Source organism: Pteropus medius, unplaced genomic scaffold, assembly GCF_902729225.1.
Source record: "Pteropus medius unplaced genomic scaffold, Ma_sr-lr_union100, whole genome shotgun sequence".
NCBI lineage: Eukaryota > Metazoa > Chordata > Mammalia > Chiroptera > Pteropodidae > Pteropus > Pteropus medius.
The window spans coordinates 7,701,765-7,724,343 of NW_024349799.1; the positions used below are offsets into that span (position 1 = coordinate 7,701,765).

Genomic DNA, 22,579 nt, shown 5'->3' on the forward strand with positions numbered 1-22,579 from the left:
TATATTAAAGTTTAGATTTCACTGCTAATCAAATGGTAGGTCATATAATGGTGAACATGGGATTTGGAATCAAACAAACCTGCATCCATATCCATTTGTTAACTTCGTGACCTATCATTTGTTAACTTGGTGACCTTGGGAAATAACTTTTTGAGCTTCAATGTCCCCACATACAAAATTAATAATACCTATGCATTTGATGAACTATTAGAAGCCATAATCTATTAACTTCAACATACGAAGTTTGCTCCTTTCTCTCCTTTCAACCTATCCATATCTACCCATTCCAAAAGGTTCATTCAAATTCAATTTCCTTAGTAAAGCTTCCCTCTAGTCTAAAATGAGCCCTTTTTTCTCTGATCTCCTACTAAGACCTTCATGTAGAGAATTTATTTGATAATTAATCATACACTGCTTAGGACCACTTTTAGCTTGCCAGCTTGAACCATTATATCATCTCCTCCAGTGCCCTACACATAATATGGGAATAATAAATATCTGCTGGTTCCAGAGTCATGTCATTTTTTAAATGATACTTGGAAAACGGTCAACACCAAAGGCTTAGAACATTCTCCATGACTTATCTCTAGGGATCACAGAATGGTCCTAAACATTAGTCAACTATATATTTTTAAAAATAACAATAACTACCATTAATTGAACATCTAGGGCATGCTGTACTATACTAAATGTTGAGAAATACTGATAGTAGTTAAGAGGTTAAGCTGAGAAGTGTCAGCCTGTCTTGGTCTAAATCTCAGCTTTCTACTACTAGCTATATAACCTTGGACCATTCACTTCACCTTGTATAGCCTCAATTTTTCCAATTAGAAAATGAAGATAATAGTATCTTTCTGAAGGGACTGTTGTGAGGAACACATTAAATTAGTACAGAGATTGGCTTATAAAATTTCTCAAATAATAGCTATTGTTATTAATTCAAAAGGAGCTATTATTATTGTCATGAGAAAACTAAGGCACGGAGAAATTAAGTAACTTGTCCTTATAGCTAGTACTAATTGTTTATTATTTAAAATAAGTTTGCATAATTTCCTTCTCTAGAGAAATTAAGGAAGAATGTTCCAGGCTAGTGCCACTGCACTTAACTGAAACAATATGAAAAGATAAATATCAATTATAACATAAACGTAAATGTCATTGACACCTAAATGTGATACGGTGTCCTGGACTGGACCCTGGAACAGAGAAAGGACACTGTAGAAAAACTGGTGAAATCCAAAGACATTGTAGAAAAACTGGTAAAATCCAAACAAAGACTGTACTTAATAATATTGTACCAATGTTAATTTCTCAGTTTTTATAATTATACCACGGTTATACAAGATATTAACATGAGGGAACACTGGGTGAAGGGCATATGGAAACTCTGTACTATCGTTGCAACTTTTCTGCAGATCTAAAATATTTTAAGACAAAAAGTTAAAATAATAAATGCTATAATAAAAACTTTTTTTAAATGAAGTAAATTGGCTAGTGAGGTCACTGTTCACATTTTGGACAGCCTCATAAAATGATGTCTATGAAGACTATGAATAGCAGTTTAAAATACCCATGATGTAATGCTAAATTTGAAGAACTGGTATAACAAAATTGAATGTATACCATAATGACTGTGAAAGGCAAAATAGTGTGGTGGTTAAGGGCACAGATTCAGAAGCCAGATTTAGAGAATATGACTCCAATAGAATCGGACCCTGACAGAATAGAGATTCAGTTTTCTAGCCATATAACCTTAGGTAAGTAACTAACCTCTATGTGCCTCAGTTTTCTCATCAGTAAAATGGGGCAAATAACCCACTCTATTAAGTTTGTTGTGAGGATTAAATACATGGTAAACCTTAGAACAGTATCTGGCACATAGTGAGTGCATAGCGTTATAACTCTCTCTAACTAAAAGAATGTTAGGAAAAAAACAGAAATGAAGCAACAGCAAAATGAGATGATAATTATTTTAGAATGATGAAATCATGTATTTCTCCTCATTTTCCAAATTTTCTTTAATGTGTTTATACTGCATTGATAACTTAAAAACTTTATAAGTTAAGAAAAAGTAACTGAGAAGAGTACCAAAAACTTTTTCCCTAGGTGACAGGTACGTGGGAGCTTATACTTCCATCTCTACTTCAGTGTATATTTGAACATTTGCATAATAAAAACAATTTTTAAGGGGAAAAAATCTTATCACCTATTAGATTTTTCATATTTTATATAAGAACTGACTCTAAATTTCAGTCAGACTACAACAGATATTTTTATAATGTTAGAGAGCTATAAACATGAAAATTAAAGCTCACCTCAAAGGGAGAAGAATATCAGAAACTATCTCAGTTTGCTGGGGCAATCATTTCATTTTTTAAAAAGACATGCTCTGCGATGATGTGTTAGAATGTAAACATATGTATATATAGGTTTATACAATATTAATATCTCTACCTGAGAAGTAACTGCTTCAGTGTTTTTCTGGTCTGATGGTTAAATACATATTTATACTTTTAAAGTCAATATTTGTACAATAGACAAGAGCAGTGCCTATCAGCTAAACACATATTTAGGACTGTACCACATGTATTACAAACATGTACTAAAATCGAAAGCTTATATTTATACAGAGCCTTTCATCTCGAAGCGGGCTAAAGAGCTTTACAAACATATGTACATAAAAAGACGTTTGCACTGATAGGCAGGCAAGGTATCAATTCACTCACTCCTCTATTTCTTCCAGTAGTCTGGGATAGGAACACATGGTGTCAACAGATGCAAGTCTGTAACAGCTGCAAAGACATGTAACACAACAATCCACATAGTGATGCAGTCACTGAAAGAGGGCTTGCAACGTGAGAATAGCGACTATTCTCCAGTACAGAAGCACCACAGCCATTTCCAAATTCGTGTTTTTAAATTATTCTCTACTAAACTCAACTAATCACTCGACAAAATTGAATTTGATACTGGAAATAGTTTCTGAATGCAAAATACTTTCTGTCTGATGGTGAGAATTAGGTTGAAAAATGCTTCCTCCTGCCCTTGTTAGATTTAGAGGGGGAAAAAGGGTCACAACATTCAAGAGAAATGGTTCAAAATATTCTAAGAATAGCTTTCTCTCAGCGGACTGGGTCATTACTTCAAAAGAGCCACACCCCCTCCCCAATTTAATTAGGACACTTAAATTTTTCTGTCAAATTACTTTATACAGATGGGTCTATTTATATTATACATACAACAGAGATTTTATATTGAAAATTCTGCAATCACTATAAAAGCATACACAAAATGTGACAATATGATTAAGAATGTGACATTCACTGATTCCACCTCAGCCCAAGTTGCCTTGTACAGTAACTGAAAAATAATAACCAAAGGAAATTCCATCACTGAATCCCTTGTTTCTGCTTCCCTCCCTTCAGTGTTTTCATGCGGGTGAAACCTAGTGAAAATGACATTCCAGGACTAAGGGCTAAGAAAGCAACAAAAGGGAAACTTGTACCCTGGAAGGGGCTTGTGAGAGTGGGTGGGCTTATGGTCTAATGAGTTTCAGATTCAGGCTTTTGGTCCTGGCAGTTGCCACCAACTTCTTTCCCTGACCACTGCCTCTCAAAGGCACTGATTAATCAAGTGATTCTAGGCACTTACATGCCAATTTACTAACATAGCCATAAATTACTGAAAAAATACTTAATTTAGATGATTTCTGATAACAGAACATTCCAATTAGCAAGTTTTTTAGGTTTAGGGTAAGCAACCTAATTACCTTAAAGTGAAAAAGGGAGGAGGATCAAGAGTTACTGTGAATAAGCTAAGGATAAACAGAAATAAATATGTTTTCCTCATACAAGTTCTAAGGAAGAAAATATTTCTTTGGCCACAGTCTGATTCTGGAATAAACACATGCCAAGTGAGAGAGGAGGGAATGGGAGGAGAAAGCAAGCAGAAGAGAACAGTCTTATTTAACTGTTTTTATGTGGGTAAAATGATTTGTGCCACAGTATTTCCATAAGAAGTGGGACCATTATTTTCCTGTAGAAACACATTTGGTTCGAAAAGTATCACTGGACAGGACGTGAAAATCAAACCAAATGAATTATTCACAACCTCTGATCAGAGGTGATCATTATTTCTGATGCTCCAAACAGTGATTAGGATTCTGCTCTGAGATGTCATTTTCTCGCTGAGCAACACCAGTAATACAGAAAGGCATTATCTATCTATCCATATATGTATTTTTTCTCCTGGGAAGACCCTGGTTTAATGTTACTATAACAGATACTAAAAACATGATAATATTAACATTTATTCTGATGGTGCCCATAAATGCCATTAGTCTGACACCAAATGTCAACACTAATTATGACCCAAAGTTAACACCAAAATTGACATCAACATTAATTGTACTATCAGTGTGAACAGAATGTTCAAGTGCACACATTCACGCATGCACACCATATGTATACACACGCATTTTCCAAAGCTGCTGTTACTGCAAAATAAACAATATTAAGCAAAATAAACAATATTTAAGGATGTAAGAAGCATCCATCAACTTTAGCTATGCCGTGGGAAGCAGAAAGGGAATATCTTTGCCACGGTTGCCTTTCTTATATCTATCTCCTCATTTTGAGTTCAGCTGTAATAACATTTTTCTATATTGACTTAAATGTAGGTTAGACTGTGGCTGAGATGTGGAAGCTTTATTTTCCATGCTAAAAGTTTAAAAGTTGAGTTTTTCTGGCAAAGCCTCCAATAGCTTTTGCTCTACTATTGCCAGTGGAAGATGACCATCCTGCAAGGCCCTGGAGCAGCAAGACAAAGACTCCTAGAATGTCAGAGCTGAAACAAACCTAAGCACCATCTGCACCATAAAGAAGAGAAAACTAAGATCCAGGGAGAAGGAATCTAAACTCAAGTTCCTTTATAGACACCTAACTAAATGTTACTTTTTTTCCTCTTTTGTAGTTTGTACAGAATATGGTATCTGCACTTTAATTAGATACTGTAAAAAAAACAATTACAATTTTAACTCATGTTAGAATCTCATGGAAAAAGACATACTTGATGAAATATTGGAAAATACCAAATGTGTTAAAATGTGTATTTTTAAATCATAAGGCAATATAATATTTGATTTAATATGTGCCATTCAGAAAAACCATGTTGAAAAAAATGTCTTTCCATATTGTATTATCTGCTGGATATCGTGTTCCATTGCCTAGTGTTCTATGATCACATAAAAGAGCTGAAAACAATTTTCGTAACAGCTGAAAAACTCTTTTTTTCATGATTGGATAATTCAAAAATGGCTGAAAAAAGTTACCTCAATCCTTCTAAAAGTTGATAAAAGGGTAAGAAAAATACCATTCTTAGAGCGAAAAATTTTCATCCCAGGGGTAACTCTTTGAAAATGTTACCAAAGATTAGAAACAATAAACAGGGAATTATTTCTCCCTGTAATATTTATGTACATGAAACCATATTAATTTTATACATATACAGGCAATGCTTTAATAAACATATGAATTTTTCAAAAAACATGCAATGGAGCACATATAAACCAGTGGTATTTGAGAAAGTGGGCACAGCAGTAATTGGTTGATATAGAAATTAACCAAGTTGGCCTACTAAAGTTCAAGAAGCCTCGCCCATTAATCATATAAACAAATGTTGAACCCCGATGCTCCATGCTACACCTCATCCTCTGGTGGTATTTGTTGCTATCTTGATGTTCATTATTGCCTCTAGTTGGAGCTGTGTAAAGTTTCTTGACATAGGGTACTATATCATATCATTTTCCCATAAAATCTTAAAATTTAAGATGTATAAAAATGCTGGTGAATACATTCTTTTGTTTAAAAGCTATCTCTAGGAGTTACTTTTGAAAGGAACTGGGGAGCCCCGCCAAGTGCTGCACTCTTCCCCTCATCCTGCAGTAAGCAGGATGAGATTTTTCTTCAAATTTAATTGTGGGAATTTGGTACAAGTCTACAAGGTAAAGCCCACAAAAGTGAGGGTTCCCCCCAACTCTCTTCATGAATAAGTCTCCTGGAGTTTTTCATTTCTAGAGTGGTTTATACTGAGCCTTCTGCAATTCATCAATTACAGTTCTGGTTTCCCTACACCAGCACGGATTCTCTTGGAATTTTGAATTTCTGGGTTTCTGCTCTGAATTATGTTAACTATTTAAGACCAATATTGCTCTGGAGGATAATACTCAAGAAGTTCCTCAGTTTAACATGAATCAAATGTTTCTACTGATGACTTTTTTTTTAATGGTGCCAATTTTAAATAGTTTTATTTAAGACATTGCATTTTCCACTTTACAATAGTTCTTATAAAGTGTATTGTTATCTTCATTCCCTGTGCAGATATTCCATATTCAAGTATCAAGAATGCCCAGTTATTTACTATATAGCAGCTCAACTTTAAAACTGCCATGAAATTTGCTACAAATTTGAGTCCTTCTGTATTGTGTGGAACAATGCTAAATCTATTGCTCAAGGTTGGCTTAATCAACCTCTTCGATGGTAGGACCAGAAGAGGCAACACTAGAAGGCGGGGCTCCACCACCAGGGAAGCCCCCAGGCATTCCTCCAGACATGCCTCCTGCACTCTTGTAAAGCTTGGTAATGATGCGGTTGCATACTTTTTCCAGCTCTTTCTGCTGATGTTCAAATTCTTCCTTCTCTGCAGTCTGGGCTAACGGATATGTTAGGATTTTCAAAGTCAGTCAAGCTCATTGGGCCTTGGTTTGCTACTAATGAAATGAGTCAAACTCAACTAGTTAACCTGATGAGAGCGCTCCAACACCAATAGTCATTCATAAAGAATTTTAAGAAAAGTAAATGTATCCCAAAAGAATAGTGTTAAAAAGTCATTAAAAGTAATTCCATGGCAGGAAAATCTGTTCCAAAATTAGCTCCAACATTTTTCTAATGAGGGACTCAACTTTGGTTCTGAGGATCATTTTAGACAAAGACTTGTAGCCAAACATGTTCACTTAGAATGAGGATAAAAGAAAAGCACAATATAATTTTAAATAAAACTATCTCACCACATATTCTATGTCTTTTTTCTGTACTTGAAATTCCTATCTCGCTAGCCCTAAAAGGATTCAAAATTGGTTTTTTGAAGCCCTTGACAAAAAATAAGGCAAGCACAAATTATGAATGTTTATATGTAATCAGTGGTATGTGATATTTTTCTGCTGAGGATCTCAAAGCACTTACATTCTCTCATCTTCAAGGATAGACTGGTGACAAGGACCATTAGTCTCTTTTTATAACTTGAACAATCAGTACACAGACCATGGTCCTGTTTTTTAGATCCACTTTTATCAGGTCTATTTCAGAGCTCACCTTCAGCATACAACAATACAAATTTTCTCTTTTCCAACATATATCTCAAGGACTGACATGGACTCAATTTCCACACCCAGCATGAAAAGGTAAACTGATTTCAAAAGAATGAAACAAAAGCATATCCAAAATACATCCAAATTAGCTTTACATTCATGGAACAATTTTGAGGTTAAAACGAGTTAAACAATACACACACAATTTTTTTAAATGTTAAACTAGAAAAATATTTGAGTTCTGTGTGGACGAGAAATGCTCAACACTTTCTCTTCTCAGGTCCATAAACATATATACACTCTCTGCGGTCAGAGTTTCAAAGCACAATGGGTTCCACTAGAACCTGAATCCAGGATAACCAAAGCAATTCCTTTGAGAGAATAGAAAATGTCAACAAAGTGAATTAAGACAGAGAGTTATGGTGGTTTTTCTAAAATAAGAGGTCCTTTGGGTTAAGAAGCCCAGCCTAGAACTGTCAAAATGGATCTACTAATTAATTTCTTCCAATCTTTTAGGTTTATATGAGCCTACCAACTTCTTTCCCCATCCAACTCCTAAATTTGTTTTTATATTCAAATTACAGATTTCAAAGGATTACTACAACATGTAAGTGAGGAGCAGTGTCAAAATGGTAAGATTTGTTTAAGCTAGTCATATCACTCTCCTATTTTTCTGTAAGTTTGAAATATTTTATAATAAAAAAAATTAAAGACACGCTTATGCTTTAGTGGACTGGACATCAGCACATTGCCAACAAATATGAGTGAGGCTGAGCAGTTCTGGAACTGAATTCCTAACTCCCACCATTTCCACCAATTCATCCCCAAGAATATAAATCAGAACTGAAACCAAGATACCAGTTATGATGGCAGCTAGTCTTTAATTTACACTACTTTTTTCCTCCTCAATCTTCTTCCTAAAAAAAAAAATGTTTCCTATAAAAATGTATAGAGTCATGATGTAAGGTTCAACAAATCTCCTCCACCCAAAGAGTTAAAAAGGCAATTGCATATTGAAGAAATACGAGGCAAAGCTTATAATATCAAGTGAAAAAAAGGAGAAGGATACCGCCGGATTTGCCTCACCAACAGGGCAATTCAAGAGGCTTGTCTGAATGCTGAGCTGCTGAGAAGGAAAAACCCCGACACCTAGTGTCCATAGGAAAAAATGAAGCCTTGGAGCCACTGCAATTCTTAAGTGTGTGTGGGGGGGTGAAGTGTGTGTGTGTGTGGCAGAGAGAGAGTGTGTGTGTGAGAGAGTGTGGTGGTGTGAGTGTGTGTGTGTGTGGTTGAGTCACTTGTGGGTTGGTTGGAATATATCTATCTCCCAGAAAAATTTTAATGAAAAAAATTAATACCATGCAAAAATTCCAGTCTCTAACTACCAATCCTTTTCGAAGTATACATCCTGAACCTAATTGTTATAACTGCCCTTAAACACAGCATCTTCTCATCTCAGTTTTTCATTATGACAGGAGTGATGAGAGGGAATTGATGGGTTCATATTGTTAAAAAACCCATGTTCTGAAATAGTAAGAAAAACAGGGCCCTAATTTTTATCCACACTAAAATTACTATAAAAGTTGCATCGCTATTATATCTTTCATCATTGCCTGATTTAGAGATTCATGATCTAGTTCACAGAGCTGTTAAAAGAAATATAATAAAAGAATGCTAATAACATTCCAGAACAAATAAGTACATAGTCTCTAGAAGACTAGTGTTTTCTTCGTCCTACCAGGCAAAGTTAAGGTGTTCTCTGTCAAGTCAGTTATAGCCCTTGGCTTGATCTGAGCCTGAGCCTTTTAATAACAGGATTTAGTGCAAAAAGCAGCTGCACTGGATTGTGAACTGTTACTCAAAATGTTCCCACCTGCAATTACAGCATCCACCAAATGATCAAAACAGGTTAGCAAACTGGCAGGGAAATGAAAACAATTCCTCCAAAATCAACACGTGGTAAGAGTAGAACTGCTGGTTAGCAGCATTTCTTCTGTATCCAGCCTCAATAGCACACATTCATCTAGCTGTGTATTTACATACAGTGCCCATCACTGTAGCATCATAGCAGCTAGAAATGATATCAGTTTAGTCTATGTTGCAATCACATTTTCTCCTCAATTTTCATCTTTACTCGAAACTATTAAAAAAATCCTGGACATCTTGTCTTTGGAGCTATTTGCAAATAACATAGTTCACAGATTTAGCCTACATCTTTTTTATTCCTACTCTAAATTCATAGTAAAAGCAATGCCATTCAAATCTGACAACAAGAAAAATATGTTCTCCTATACCTTTTATCATGAATAAGGTAGCATCCTCCAGTTACATCTTTCTTGATGGTGAAGGGACACAACTAGGAAAATATAAAGGAGAAAGTAGCTAACACTGCATCAGAAAAGCTCTCTTTCTCCTGCTTTTGACATAGGCACAATGTTCAAAATGCTGGTCACATCTCTGCTGAAACAGCCAATATTCTTCCTCAAATGGCAAACAAGTTACCTAAAACTAAATGGAACTGAATAGTTCCAAGGCCTAGTCCCATCGCCATTTTACTTATTTACTGTCCTGGAAAAATAAAATAGGGAAAAAAGACTGGCCATCCATAAAGCTGATGGTCTGATAAGTGCAGGTTTTCTGCCTTTGATTATGGAGAAATGCATCTCAATTAATAGGGAAACTCAGCAGGAATCTCTTGTTTTTCCTTTATTCCTTGTACCCTTGCGCTAGTTTTTAAACCCAGAAACTCTAATTCTTCAAGGTAATGCACTATCACCCAGTGATGACCCGGTAGAGCCGTCACCTTTGGAGAACACCACATTATAATGATTTAATGTCTGTGTAGTATCAATGAATTTACATTGAGCCTCGGCTCACAGAACATTAACAGGTCAATTTTTTATTCCTTTTAAATACAACTATTTCTCAAGGCTCTGTTCAGATGCCCATTCTCTTTGGGACAGGATAGATTTGCTCCAAATCTCATCAGCATGTGCTCTTTTCTTTCCCCTCTCATCATTCTTGGGGTAATATGCAGAGTGCCAGGCTCATGATAAACTTGTCTCTTAGGCCAAAGAAAATTAAACTGCAATAGTTGAAAGTCAACTTGCCCTGATAAAACTGGGCTGAACATGAAAAAATACATCCTACTGACACCTCGTCATCTTAGGCACAGCTATCTCTCAGAGTTCTGACTGCTGAAACTCCTTCTTTAGATTGGTCAGTCTCTCAGTGGACATGCTCCATTGTATGTTCAAGCTATTGGTAACAGAGTTTGATACTAATACCCTAACCTCATTCCTGTCGTGCAGTGCCCTAGAATCTAGCTATGGCCACTGACTGACTTCACCAGCCATTCCGGGCATTAGTCACTAACTGCTCACAAAAGAACTCAGTCTCACTCTGAGCTCAAAAGACTCAGAAACAGCAAGCCTCAATCCTAGTCAATCATTAGAATAAAAGGAAAAGAGAACAAAGAAAATAGGCAACTAAGGAGGGAAAAGAGTAGAACAAGAAGAAATGACAAAAAGAAAAAAATAGTACTATTAGATTTCTAGATTTCAAGATTATTAAAGCACTGGGCAAAGAGAAATGTGGTTCCTGTACCGACTCTACTACTCATAGTTATAGTCTAAGACATCTCTTTTCCACCAAGGTTGTTGAGTCTTAAAAGGGTTAAAAAAAACCTTTAATTTTTTTTATTCGTGTGTGTGTGTGTGTGGTGTCTTTGGGTACAGAGTCCCGTATAATAAGACTATTTGTATTCATACTGGCAGAGTAAACACTACATGTTCATGCCCAGGCAGCTCTGTGCTTGTAATTTCAGCAAGAACAGAGCTCTGTCCCTCTGGGACTTCACTATTCTCCCAGTCTCCATTCGCTCAAACACAGAATGAGAGCAGAGAGAAAGCAGGAGAGAAAGATCATGGCAAGAGGTTTCACACAGCACTGCAGCTAGCTTTCACGTGGCCAAAAATCTCATTTTGTGTTTTAATTATATTAGTTAAAGCCATTTCCCTCTCAGACCATGTTCACAAGGGTGCCTTCCATTCCTGAAGACTACACTGTTCAATGAATCAGAATTTAAGTCTAGGACAATGAAGCTTCTTGTTGCTGTTGAGGGGCTGACTAAGAACATGCTACACACAGTGGCGCGAACCTCTGTTTCAACTTGGTGTTAATGAGTATGTACCTACTCCTGCCAAAATTCTATGCACCCTTTCTCCCTAGCCCCCTGTCTTTGCTGTTTGTCAAGGAGTTAAATTAGAAGAACTCACTACAAGTCTGATACTCTCCATCTGGTCCAATGATTCATCCACCTTAATACCAAATCATCTGCTTTTGGTATCCACTGATATACTTACTGAAACAGCCATGCACCTTGCACATATAGTAATATTTTTTTAAAATAATAAAAAAAAGATTCATATAATCTCCACACATCTACCCAGCCTGTTTATGGTAAACACCCAGGTAAAGATTATTCCTTCTAAGGAATGAGATTTATCTAGTATTATATCTGAGGTTGAAATAAAAGAATATCTCTTTTTAGGTGTATTACTGTTATAACCGTATATTAGAAGCATAGTTCAAATCAGGAAGAATTTCTATGTTTGCAGGTAGACAGAGGGTATGGGGCAGAACATGACACTTTATCATAATTAACAGTACACTACCGGAGAAGACTCCAAGGCTAGAAAGTGCATTCTCAGATAACTGTCAGAAACGGGTTCTGTTACCTTCTTCAATGTTTAAACCCTTGGTTCTGATGGCACTCCTTTAAGAAGAATATATCTACCATGCTCAGAACAGCACCAGATTAAATTACTCAAGTGTAAAAAAAAAATACTAGTATGCAAATACGTATCCAAGTAAGGAAAAACATCAAGAAAAACAATACTTTAAAATGCTTTTATTATAGAAAGTCTCAAATTTCATACATATACAAAAATAGAGAAAATAGTCTATTTCTATGTATCTATCATCTAGCTTCAGTCAACAACTCACGGTCAATCTTGTTTCATCCATATTCCCACTCACCCCCCATTATTTTGAAGTAAATCCTAGATGTCAGATCATTTCATCTGTAACAATTTTAGTATGTATAACTAACAGAAAATACTTTTTTTAAAAGTCAAAACTGTAATATTATTTTTTAAAAATGTAATACTATTACCACACCTAAAACATTAAACAATAATTCCATGATAGCCATTCAATGGTCTCTTTCTCAAGAATTCTACCAACAAGACTACTATGCTGCCTACCATCTGGATCTTAATACTATTTAATGACCACCTCCATGAAAAGTTGGTATTGATGGACACAGATAAAAAAAGAGGGAGGGGGGCTCCACTACTTGCCTCATTTCCTCCTGGAAGCCTGTTCATGTGGACCAGTTGACCTTGATCATCCAACACAAGCTCCGTATACGTCAGCATGTCCGAAGGCAGAGGGGGTGATGGAAGGAATGTTTGAGTGGACATAGAATCCCAGAGTTTGATCAGGGACTAGTGGAGGAGAGAAGTTTGACTAATCAGTGATAATTAGCATTTCGACATGGACAAAAATAAACATTAAGATTTGGTCGATCTGGTTTTACTCTTTCTTTTTGAAGTGTTCTGCCGAGTGTTTAAGTGTTAGACAGAATTCTACAGCTCTCTCAGTTAAAACAGATTTGTAATTATTTTTTACATAATGTTTTTTAGATGCCAAAACTCAGGCGCATTTCCAACAAAGTCAAACCACTGAGTGATTCTCAATCAGCACTAGAGCATTAACAAACACACCAGACCTAACAATATCCCAGGAAAATTAAAATAGCTAAACAGTATCAATCCCCCTTAAACAAAAAGAAAGAAAAATCCTAGAGAAACTTGGCAATAGAAGAATAACCAGGAAAGTGACATGACACCCAGCTAATGAAAAGAAACCTCAAGAAGGCAAGACTAAAGTTTCTACTAGAGGTTAAGGAGGAACATCCTTTTCCTAATTATCTCCTCAGATCTATAGGCCCACAAACAGAAATTAGCTCACTAGAGGTATATAACTATTTGTAAATGTGCAGGTCAACTAACTCTGCTCCAATTTGAGTAAACAGGTAGATACACCTATCCATTTAAAAACCACTATGATTTTCATTTCCAACTTCATATTACCAAAACAAATGCCTCATGAATTGGGGACAAGTTCACTTGTTTTTTTGCTTGCCTCAAAGCAACATTTAAAACCAATATGACTCATTCATACCTAGATATCCTAATTACTGTGTTTATGTCTATGCTATAGGAATTATATAGAATGTCATTTCTATTTATAGCACTGGCACTGCAAAACAGAATCAATACTCAACTTTTAGGCTAGTAATACTGAATGAAAGTAGCTATGTTTCAAGAGAGAAAACAGAAGAATCTCTTATATTTGTGAATAATACAGGAATTACAGATAGACTGTTTACCAACGCCACATATACTACTTCGGTAAAATTCAAATGTGGTAATATTGGTGGTATTAACTAGGAGATTTGGAAAAATCCTATATTCATAGATTTTTTTTTAAGGACAAATTCAGTATTCTTTGATACCTCATTCTTTATCTGTTGCATTTTTCTGCTGGTGATATACTTTTCTTGCCTTCTATTGATGACAGAAAAATCTGCAGCACAGAGATGATTCACCATAGAGATCAAAGGAATTTATTTTCATATAGAGGATAAGATTCATAATATCATATTTTCATATGCTAGTTTTTATTTAGCTATAATAAATCTGCTGCCAAAGAACTGATACTTTAAACTGTGTACCATGAACTCTATATCCATTTGTATATGTTATCTATATTGATTCTCATCATATTAACCCTAGGCTATCAGCTAGAGGCCTGGTTATCTTGGAAAATAGGAAAACAAGAACTAGAGTTTCAAACCTCTTTAATATCCATAATTTGAATATAGGATTAGGAAATATATACCTGAACATAACGTCTCACACAGGTCATTGTAAACTACCATAAAAAGCATGCGGTCTCAGTTTACTCTCTTCTACTCAACAGAGGCTTCTATCCATACCTTTCCTCCTGTTAACTCATAAAGAACCATCTAACATCTAAGTTGACAGTCACCAAATCTCAAATGAGACAGAAAAGAGAACAATGTCAAGATATTTCCTGTCCTTTAGGAGTGCCCCATTCCAGTCTAAGCTACATCTGATGGAGATTCAAGAAAACCTTGCTTCTTTGAAACATGTCAGAACCCCCCAGTTAGCCACTTTTACCTGTCGAAACATCTCTGGGATATCATATATGTATGTTGTCCCTAAGGATTGTGCCTGGAACCTCTTTGATTGAAGCAAGTCTTTGGTCACATATGGAGTGTTGATTAACATTCCATGCAGTGGACCCTGTTTGTCTCCATACGCCTGAAACATGATCTGTAGGAAAAAGAGGATGGCATGGGGAGTTGAGACAGAGAAAAAAATCAGATGGCTACCTAGGGGGGCTTTTTTCACAAATGTTATTTCTTGAAACATTTTTGGTAGCTTGAATAGTTAAGATATGTTCCTTAACATTGGCTCTACTCAACAGAGGCTTCTATCCATACCTTTCCTCCTGTTAACTCATAAAGAACCATCTTTATGGTGCTCAGATTAACCAACCATACACTGTAGACTGCTCTCACTTTTTGATTAGTTGAAATCAACAAGAAAGCACAGTGTAAATTTCACATTTCAGAGATAGACTGACAATGCTTGCCTTCTAAAATGATTTGAATACCACATATTCAGAAACAAAGAATGTCAACTAACCAATCTGAGCAGTGCTACTAGTATTTAAGTTAAGGAACAGCTATGCACTGAAGAGAATTCTGTTCTTTCCCCCAAAATAGAAGACCAGATCAAGGCTCTACCATATCATCTATGCTTTAGTTTATTTGATTAGAAGGTACTTGATAAGTATCAGGCACACAAAGGCTTCAAATATTTCTACTACAAGTGGATTTCATTCACCCAGTCTAACCAGTTAATTCTTGTTAGCTTATAAGACATAGTCTATAGTAAAAGAAATACATTTTATTAAATTACATATATCTATATAATATATAGACATATATTTCTGCCTGTATACTATGTCTATAGCTAGCGAATAGCTCCTACAGTGCTTATATTGTCACATAATAAAATCACCACATTAGTTTTTAATCATATTAACTCAAATATTTCTAGAAGAGTACTTCATATTCCATATACTTAGTTTTAGTTGCTTATCAATATTTATAAGGGATGCCATTATTTCAATTCAATTAATATTTATCGAGTGCCCAGAGACTGTCTGACACTAAACTAGGCACTTTATGCATGAATACATAAAATATAGATTCCCAATGCAGTAATACAAATGGAGATTTGGATGTAAGGGTATGTATATATCCCCACATATCTTTTCAGGCCTAAAATATATAAGCTAAGTCTACTATTAATGAAAAGATTTGCAGACCTGCTATACAGGCATAAGAGAATTAAGTGCTTAACTACTTTGAGTATAGTTCAGCTAAGTGAATCCTTGGCTTCTTAGATCAGAAGAACAAATGTGTTCTGCTGACTTGCCAATAATGTCCTATGCTGGACAAAACTTGTCTTGGGCTGCTCAAAATCCCATGGAATAGAGTTCTCAGTCCTCTTCCATATGACCAATGGTGAAAGTCATCAGGTGCAAGGTAGAATTAGCAATATCTTAGGAATGTCAGAGGCAGAATAGTAATGTTTTCAGGGATCCAAAGTGTTAAGTGAGGATAGGTGTTAGTATCAAAGAACGAGACTCACAAGAGAACTTTTAGGGGTGTCAAGATATTCTCTATCAATACTACGATGGTGGTACACAGGTGTATACAGTTTCAGAATGAACTGAACTGTACGTTTAAATGAGTGCATTTTATTAAATGTAAATTGTATCTAAATAAAAGTGATTTAAAAATGTATATTTTTCCCTTACACTACACATTGGATATAAATTGACTTATGCGATGGATTACCCAATATCTTCTCCCACTATAACCGCCTGACATGAGTGTTCATTACAGCCAATACCACAAAAACTATACCAGGAAAATGAAACTCAAGCCAGTCAACCTTGTTCCTTATTGGCAGAAAGAATAAACGATGTGTTGGAGCAAGAGGTTGACAGTAATGTATAGTACTGGAAGCCTCCAAATAATTAGCTAGCTATGTTAATTCCATTTTCAACAATACTGGACATCATAATTAAAAATTGGTAAAGTATATGTTTTACAAATTCATGAAAATATGTACACATTTAATATATCACACACCTTGCACCAGATGCCATCCAAAGAGCTTCTCTTGGAAAACAATCTCTGATCTCATACAGTCTGTTCCCTGAGAACCCTGCACTTATTTTATGATGGCAGAATCATAATCATACTACAGAGAAACTAATTACCTAGTGGTGTAAATTTCTTGAGACTAGAGATCACTTTTTATCTCTTTGTATTCATATTGCCTGTTAACCACACTAAAGGTGGTTAACAAGTTTAATGAACAAAGAAATAAATGATACACATGGTTCTATATCATTTAAAAATTACAAGACTCACTAGAGCAAAGAAAGGGGGGGAAATTGGCAATAAGCATCAAGTAGGCATTAGGAGTGCCAGAACTGAGTTGGAGGCTACTCTTCTTGTGGGTTCCCTCCTCTGGTCATGGGCCCTCCAGTTCACAAGCAGCAGTGGTTGTTGCTCTCAACTGAGGAGCCTTCAGGGCTTCCTAAAAATGCAGGACCCATGGTAAAAGAGGTTCTTCCTCAGGCTAAAGGTAGCACATTCATTCTTTCAGATACTGATTGGGTGCTTATTTTCTGCCAGGCATAGTAGTAAACCCTGACTGAAGGCATCTATGCCTTTCATGCCTCTGTGTCACCACTAGCCAGTATGAGGGAAATGTAAGTGCTTTCTAATAAAAGAAAGGGGGGAAAAAGTAGTTATGAAGAACAAACTTATTTATCATAAACATTGAAATCTCAAGTGGCCATCTTATTTTTCACAAGAATAGACCTGCCTTGAAGCCATTGTAGAAGTTAATTAAAAACATCCCTACCCATGGAAAGCTTTGACTGAAAATGTCTTTAAGGTTGCCCTGAAAAACATCAAATGCAGCAAAAATTATTGAATACTCTTTCTCTTGCTCACCCCTTGCGCTCTTGCGCACTTCTCTCTCTCTGTTTTAACTCTTCCCTTCTCATGGGATAGATTTCTCTGGCCATCTAACTGGGAATCAAAGCACAAAATGAAAGGTCACTCTGACAGCTATCCAAACTCAGATTTTCAAAATTCATCTTCAAAGTACTGGTAAAAATGTCTTTCTTTACCTTTGGTCTCAAATTTAAAAGGACATAGATAAAAACAAGAGACATAGAATCTCTTCTTGGCACCCAATGCATAGAACAGACTGAAACCTTTGTGTACACACACAGGAGCAAGTTCATCCTTTAACTAGAAGAAATGTACTTCCCAAGTTCAGGGCAAAGACCTGAAATAATATCCTAGTTCTTTTATAAAAAGATGTAAACAATGGCGAACCAACCTAAATCCAGTACCACAGCAAATGGCCCAAATATTTAGAAACTAAGGTGATGAAACAGATTAATAAGGAATTCTCTGTTATCACAGAACCAATCCACTCAAAAAGTCACTTTCCATTTTCACATCTTGATTTTTCTACCTGAAAAATGGGTTAAAGTTTTCCACTTCGCTCTTTTACAGATATACAAAACTGTGAACTCTTTGAAGGAAAGATAATACGTGTAAATGGAATAACATAATGGGTCAATATGTTAAAGTCACTGCTTGATCTTGCTCAAGTTATACTATGTTGAAATTTTCCTCCTTTAAGATGGAAGTTAATGACACATTTCAACAATTCTCCTTTCCTTACTTGGCAATGAGCGGTCTAACTAGGCTGAAAACAGGAAGAAGGACAAAGATTGCTCAAGCAGCCCAAGAGCTTCTAAGAACGAGCCCTAAATTACACAATTATTTCTGGAGTTACATTCACTTGGCATCTCTTAGGGCTCAACAATACATGACAAAAGATTGAAAGTTGTATAACACCCAGGATTAAGAACACAGGCACATGTTATAAAGCAAATGAAGTTTTTCAAATTCTTGTAATCATTTAAGCTGATGGAGGACAACCCCATTAGGTGAACCAATGGGATTTATGAGTTTAGGTCTTCCATAACAAGGGCAAGTGGCTTATCTGTAAGACCAAATAAAAACCTTGAGGAGCCTGCTTGACGACTATACCTGTGCTGTCCTGGAGTCAGTCACTTCCTTGTACAGGCTGATGTCCAAGTAATAGCCAGACTCGTTTGTCAGGAAGAGGCGGATGGGAATTGCTTTTCCAGTTGGTGTCAGGCGAATGTTGATTTTCAGTTCTGCCTGGAGGACGCGTAATTTCCACAGCCGACTTCCATAGCGCATTACCATGCTCCGCACAGATTCCTCAATCTGACACAGACACAGCATCAAGCACAAGACTTAAATACCTTGTAACTAGGACCTGTTTCAGGTCTGCCCATATTTGGGAAAGGAGGAATGAGAAAAGATGCTGGTTTCTAGAGATGTATACTACATGTTTTCTTTACAAAAAGTCAGATAGTTTCTCCCCGACCCTACTCATGCTTAGAACAAGTCAGGGACAATTTCATGCTGGCCTGTCATTTGTGTAGCTGCACCCATATCTGTGCAACTACCTACTCCTTTCCCAATTATATTCATACCTTATACCAAAGATCTGCAATATCTAAAATTACAAGCCATGGGATTTAAGAGAAAGCCCCAAATATGAATAAAATCTCTAGTTAAATAGCTATTAAGTAGCATTTATATGCATGGTTACTATGTTTCATTGTACTTACAGGACTTTAAATCAACATAGCAATTACCACCATGAGCTTTTTTCCATACATTTTTATTAAAGTTTATAATATATGTCTCTTGGTAAATTACACAAATTAAAGACAGACAATTTGTAGGTGGTGCTTCATAGAATGTTCTCTCTAAATAGAGCATTGAAGCTTCATCATTGCCAAGTGCAACTGGGCTTTAAGTATATGAAGCAGATATTCCCTAGTTTCTCTAAGCTTTATACCAAAGCAGCTTAGTGCTTCTAGTTTTCAGGGTTAGGTGAGTTTTTTTTTGTTTTTTTTTTTTAAACCAAATGGCTTTAGATGTGATTTCTCCTTATTGACATAGTAAAGCAAAAACATTTTTCCTAATACGGCTGCAGGCTGCTAGGACATATTCAAAGTTAATGTTTTCTTAAAGGAAGTATCTTTCTAAAATGCTTTCTCAACTAGAAAATATCATAAATATCTCATACCACCCTTCACTTGTGGTTCTTCGGAAGTATGTGCCAGCCTTGTAGTTTGTTTCTACATCACAAAATTTCAGGTATTGGGTTTCAAGGAGTTAACTTCTCTATTCCCACTCTTGCTTGTTCACCAAGAGGTATGTATGCATGCTTTTCTCAAGGGAACAAAAGTCAATAATCTTTCTATCTAGGAAATTGACAGCTATCTATAATTAGAAAGGCAGAGCCCAGATATATGAGTGTTTGGAGTAGAACAGAGAGGTTGCTATCAAAAACTCAACGAGAAATGGTACGTTAAATCCAAAAATATACATAGTTATAGAGGTCTAGACCATGTTTAAGTCTTTCAGTTTCATCAGTTCCAGAATGCTTGGAAGAACCTTTGTTTAAGCTACATGATGAGACCTGACACTCAGTGAGTAGCAGTCTTATCCTTGGCTTTCCTGAGAGACTAAAGCAACTTGGAGTCTTGAAGAAAAAAAAGTAGAAACGATTTCTTAGGTCTCAAATACTAAGTTCAAAAAGCAAAAGTCCATGCCTATAACTGATCTTGAGAAAGGGATATACTGGTTCTCCTATCCAAATACCACAATATCATGATAGAAAAAGGTTAGAGGGAGCAGGAACAGAGAGCAGCCTGTTTTTATTATACCTGGGATAAAAGATCAAGTACAGAATCATCTTGTTTTCTTTCTTTAAATCTTAAGGAATGCATTTCAGAATAGAGCCTCAGGGAAGAAAACATATAAAACACACGAGGCAGTAATTTTGCCAAAATGCCCAATAATAGCAAAGTTAATTATTCTAGATGAGAAATCCAAGGGCATTATATAACATAGGACCACTATCATGGGAAATATCATAAAACAGGTACCGATGGAAGAAGAGAAAGGTTTTTATGTTTTTGTACTGTTTATAAATGGCCAGTAAGATAAGATCATATCACCTTCAGTTTTGAGGTCTGCTTTCAATGGCTATATCAAATTTTTGACACCATCCCAGAAATCCAGTCTTAAAAGCATTCTGTGAACTTTAAAGATCAAGGACTTAACTAGCTGACTAAGAGTCCCTGTTTCCAGGTCCATATGTGAATAAATGTGAATGAATTCCCTTGCTTGTGCTTTTAGTGCTGGGAGAGAAGCGAAGGAGAAATGTACCTTTGATGGGTCCATGATGACTGTAGGCACAAAGTTGAGGAAGATGTGGTTGCAGTCAGTACGGACATTTGTATTGTTAAAAGCGACTTCCAACTCATCCATGGCTTCTAAGAGCAGTCGCTCCCCTTCGTTTTGTAGATATTCAAAAGAAGCTTCCTGTGTGGGAAATCAAGATAAACATTAATGTGTTTTAAAAGAGGCAATAAAGAAATGGCTATTATAATTACGTAAGCAGTCATATATCATGGATCATATGGCACCTGCTACAGATGTTATTTACCTTTCTCCTCAGCCCAATAACCACAGGCAGCAAGGGCAGGCAAGGGTCAGATAAAGAGTTCCTGCAGCCTTTCCTCCTGCCTCTTAGTGTATCATTTGCTTCAAACGGGTAGAGATGCTTGGGCATTCCCAGAGCTAGAACCCCAATAGGGTTACATCTCACATATGCCAAACAGGGCAGTTTAGAAAGAAAATCTATTTAGAAAGGAAAAGTTGAAGGTGGGTTATGGCTATGGGATGCAGTAATAACTAACGCACCAGGAAGCGCCTTGCTGTGTACAGAAACCACCCTACCTCTTTACAATGGGGTGGCCTCAAACTTTTCTCCTTACCCCCTATTGTCACCTAACTCTTTCTGTGACTTTCCTGTTTGCATGCTTTTCCCTTTCTCAAGTGAGTACTATCATGCAATGCTCCCATAACCAAGAAAAATCAAATGAAAGGAAAAAAAATGCCTTTTATTATATGGAATATTTACTTCTGTGAGAGAAATGACTCTCAAGACGTTTACTGGTTATTAGAGAGTGAGATGAAAAGGAACAAGAGCCTTGATTCAAACAGTGAAAACCTGATTTTGAACCATGCCTGTTCCTCTGTCCCTTTCCTCAGGGATAACTTCCCATTAAAGTACAACACCCACCTTGGTGACCAGATCAGAATGTCTGATGATTGCACGGACAAAGAACCTGTAGTCTGTCACTTCTGTGCCAACTTCCACCTTGGCTGCCCCAAGATACAGGTGCATCTTGTGATTAGCACATGGAATGGCAGTAAGGTCAAAATTTCTCATCCGGTTCAGCTCTAATTGGAAAGCAAGGGCAGGCTCCAGGTGACGGTAGATACGATCCTCTTCAAACTGAGCACAAGAAGTGGAGGTAAAAACAGCTCATAAGAGGCTGTTCCAAAATTATATCATGAATGTGTATGTAAAAGAGATGCTTAAAAATAGAAACATAAGCTATGATGTGCTAATGAACAACAAAAATGAGCCACATACAAAGATAATGCCATAGCTTACACAAGATTAGGCACTAAAATACCTATTTATTTCCCAAACTTTCATTGTTTATGCTTTCACAAGTGGTGATGCTCTCCATTAAAAACAAAGGAACAAACAAAAATAGCAATTCCCTCAGAACTCCTATAGCATTTTATATCTTTATAATTCATTTTTTACAATTAACTACAAACTGCTTCACATTAATAACTACCGCACATACCAGAGTTTTGGGTTTATCCAACTAGTCTAAAATACTCATGAGCAAAATCTATGTCTTATACAATTATCATTTCTGACACAGTACAAAAGGACATAGTAAATACCTGACAAACATCACATAATTTTTAAAAACAGATATTTGGCTTTGGAACATACTATATCCATAGATACATAATTA

General features: G+C 36.2%; 1 protein-coding gene across 1 annotated transcript in view; it reads right to left on the minus strand.

Annotated features, from left to right (window-relative positions):
- Positions 1-22,579, minus strand: part of ACACA (acetyl-CoA carboxylase alpha) — a 244,652-nt gene that overhangs the window by 72,839 nt on the left and 149,234 nt on the right. Inside the window, exons 36-40 of the mRNA XM_039886513.1 lie at positions 21,823-22,038; positions 20,904-21,059; positions 18,678-18,881; positions 14,635-14,790; positions 12,727-12,873 (exon numbers count right to left, since the gene is read on the minus strand). Of these exons, the coding sequence (XP_039742447.1) occupies positions 12,727-12,873; positions 14,635-14,790; positions 18,678-18,881; positions 20,904-21,059; positions 21,823-22,038 (879 nt within the window). The remainder of the gene's footprint in view (positions 1-12,726; positions 12,874-14,634; positions 14,791-18,677; positions 18,882-20,903; positions 21,060-21,822; positions 22,039-22,579) is intronic.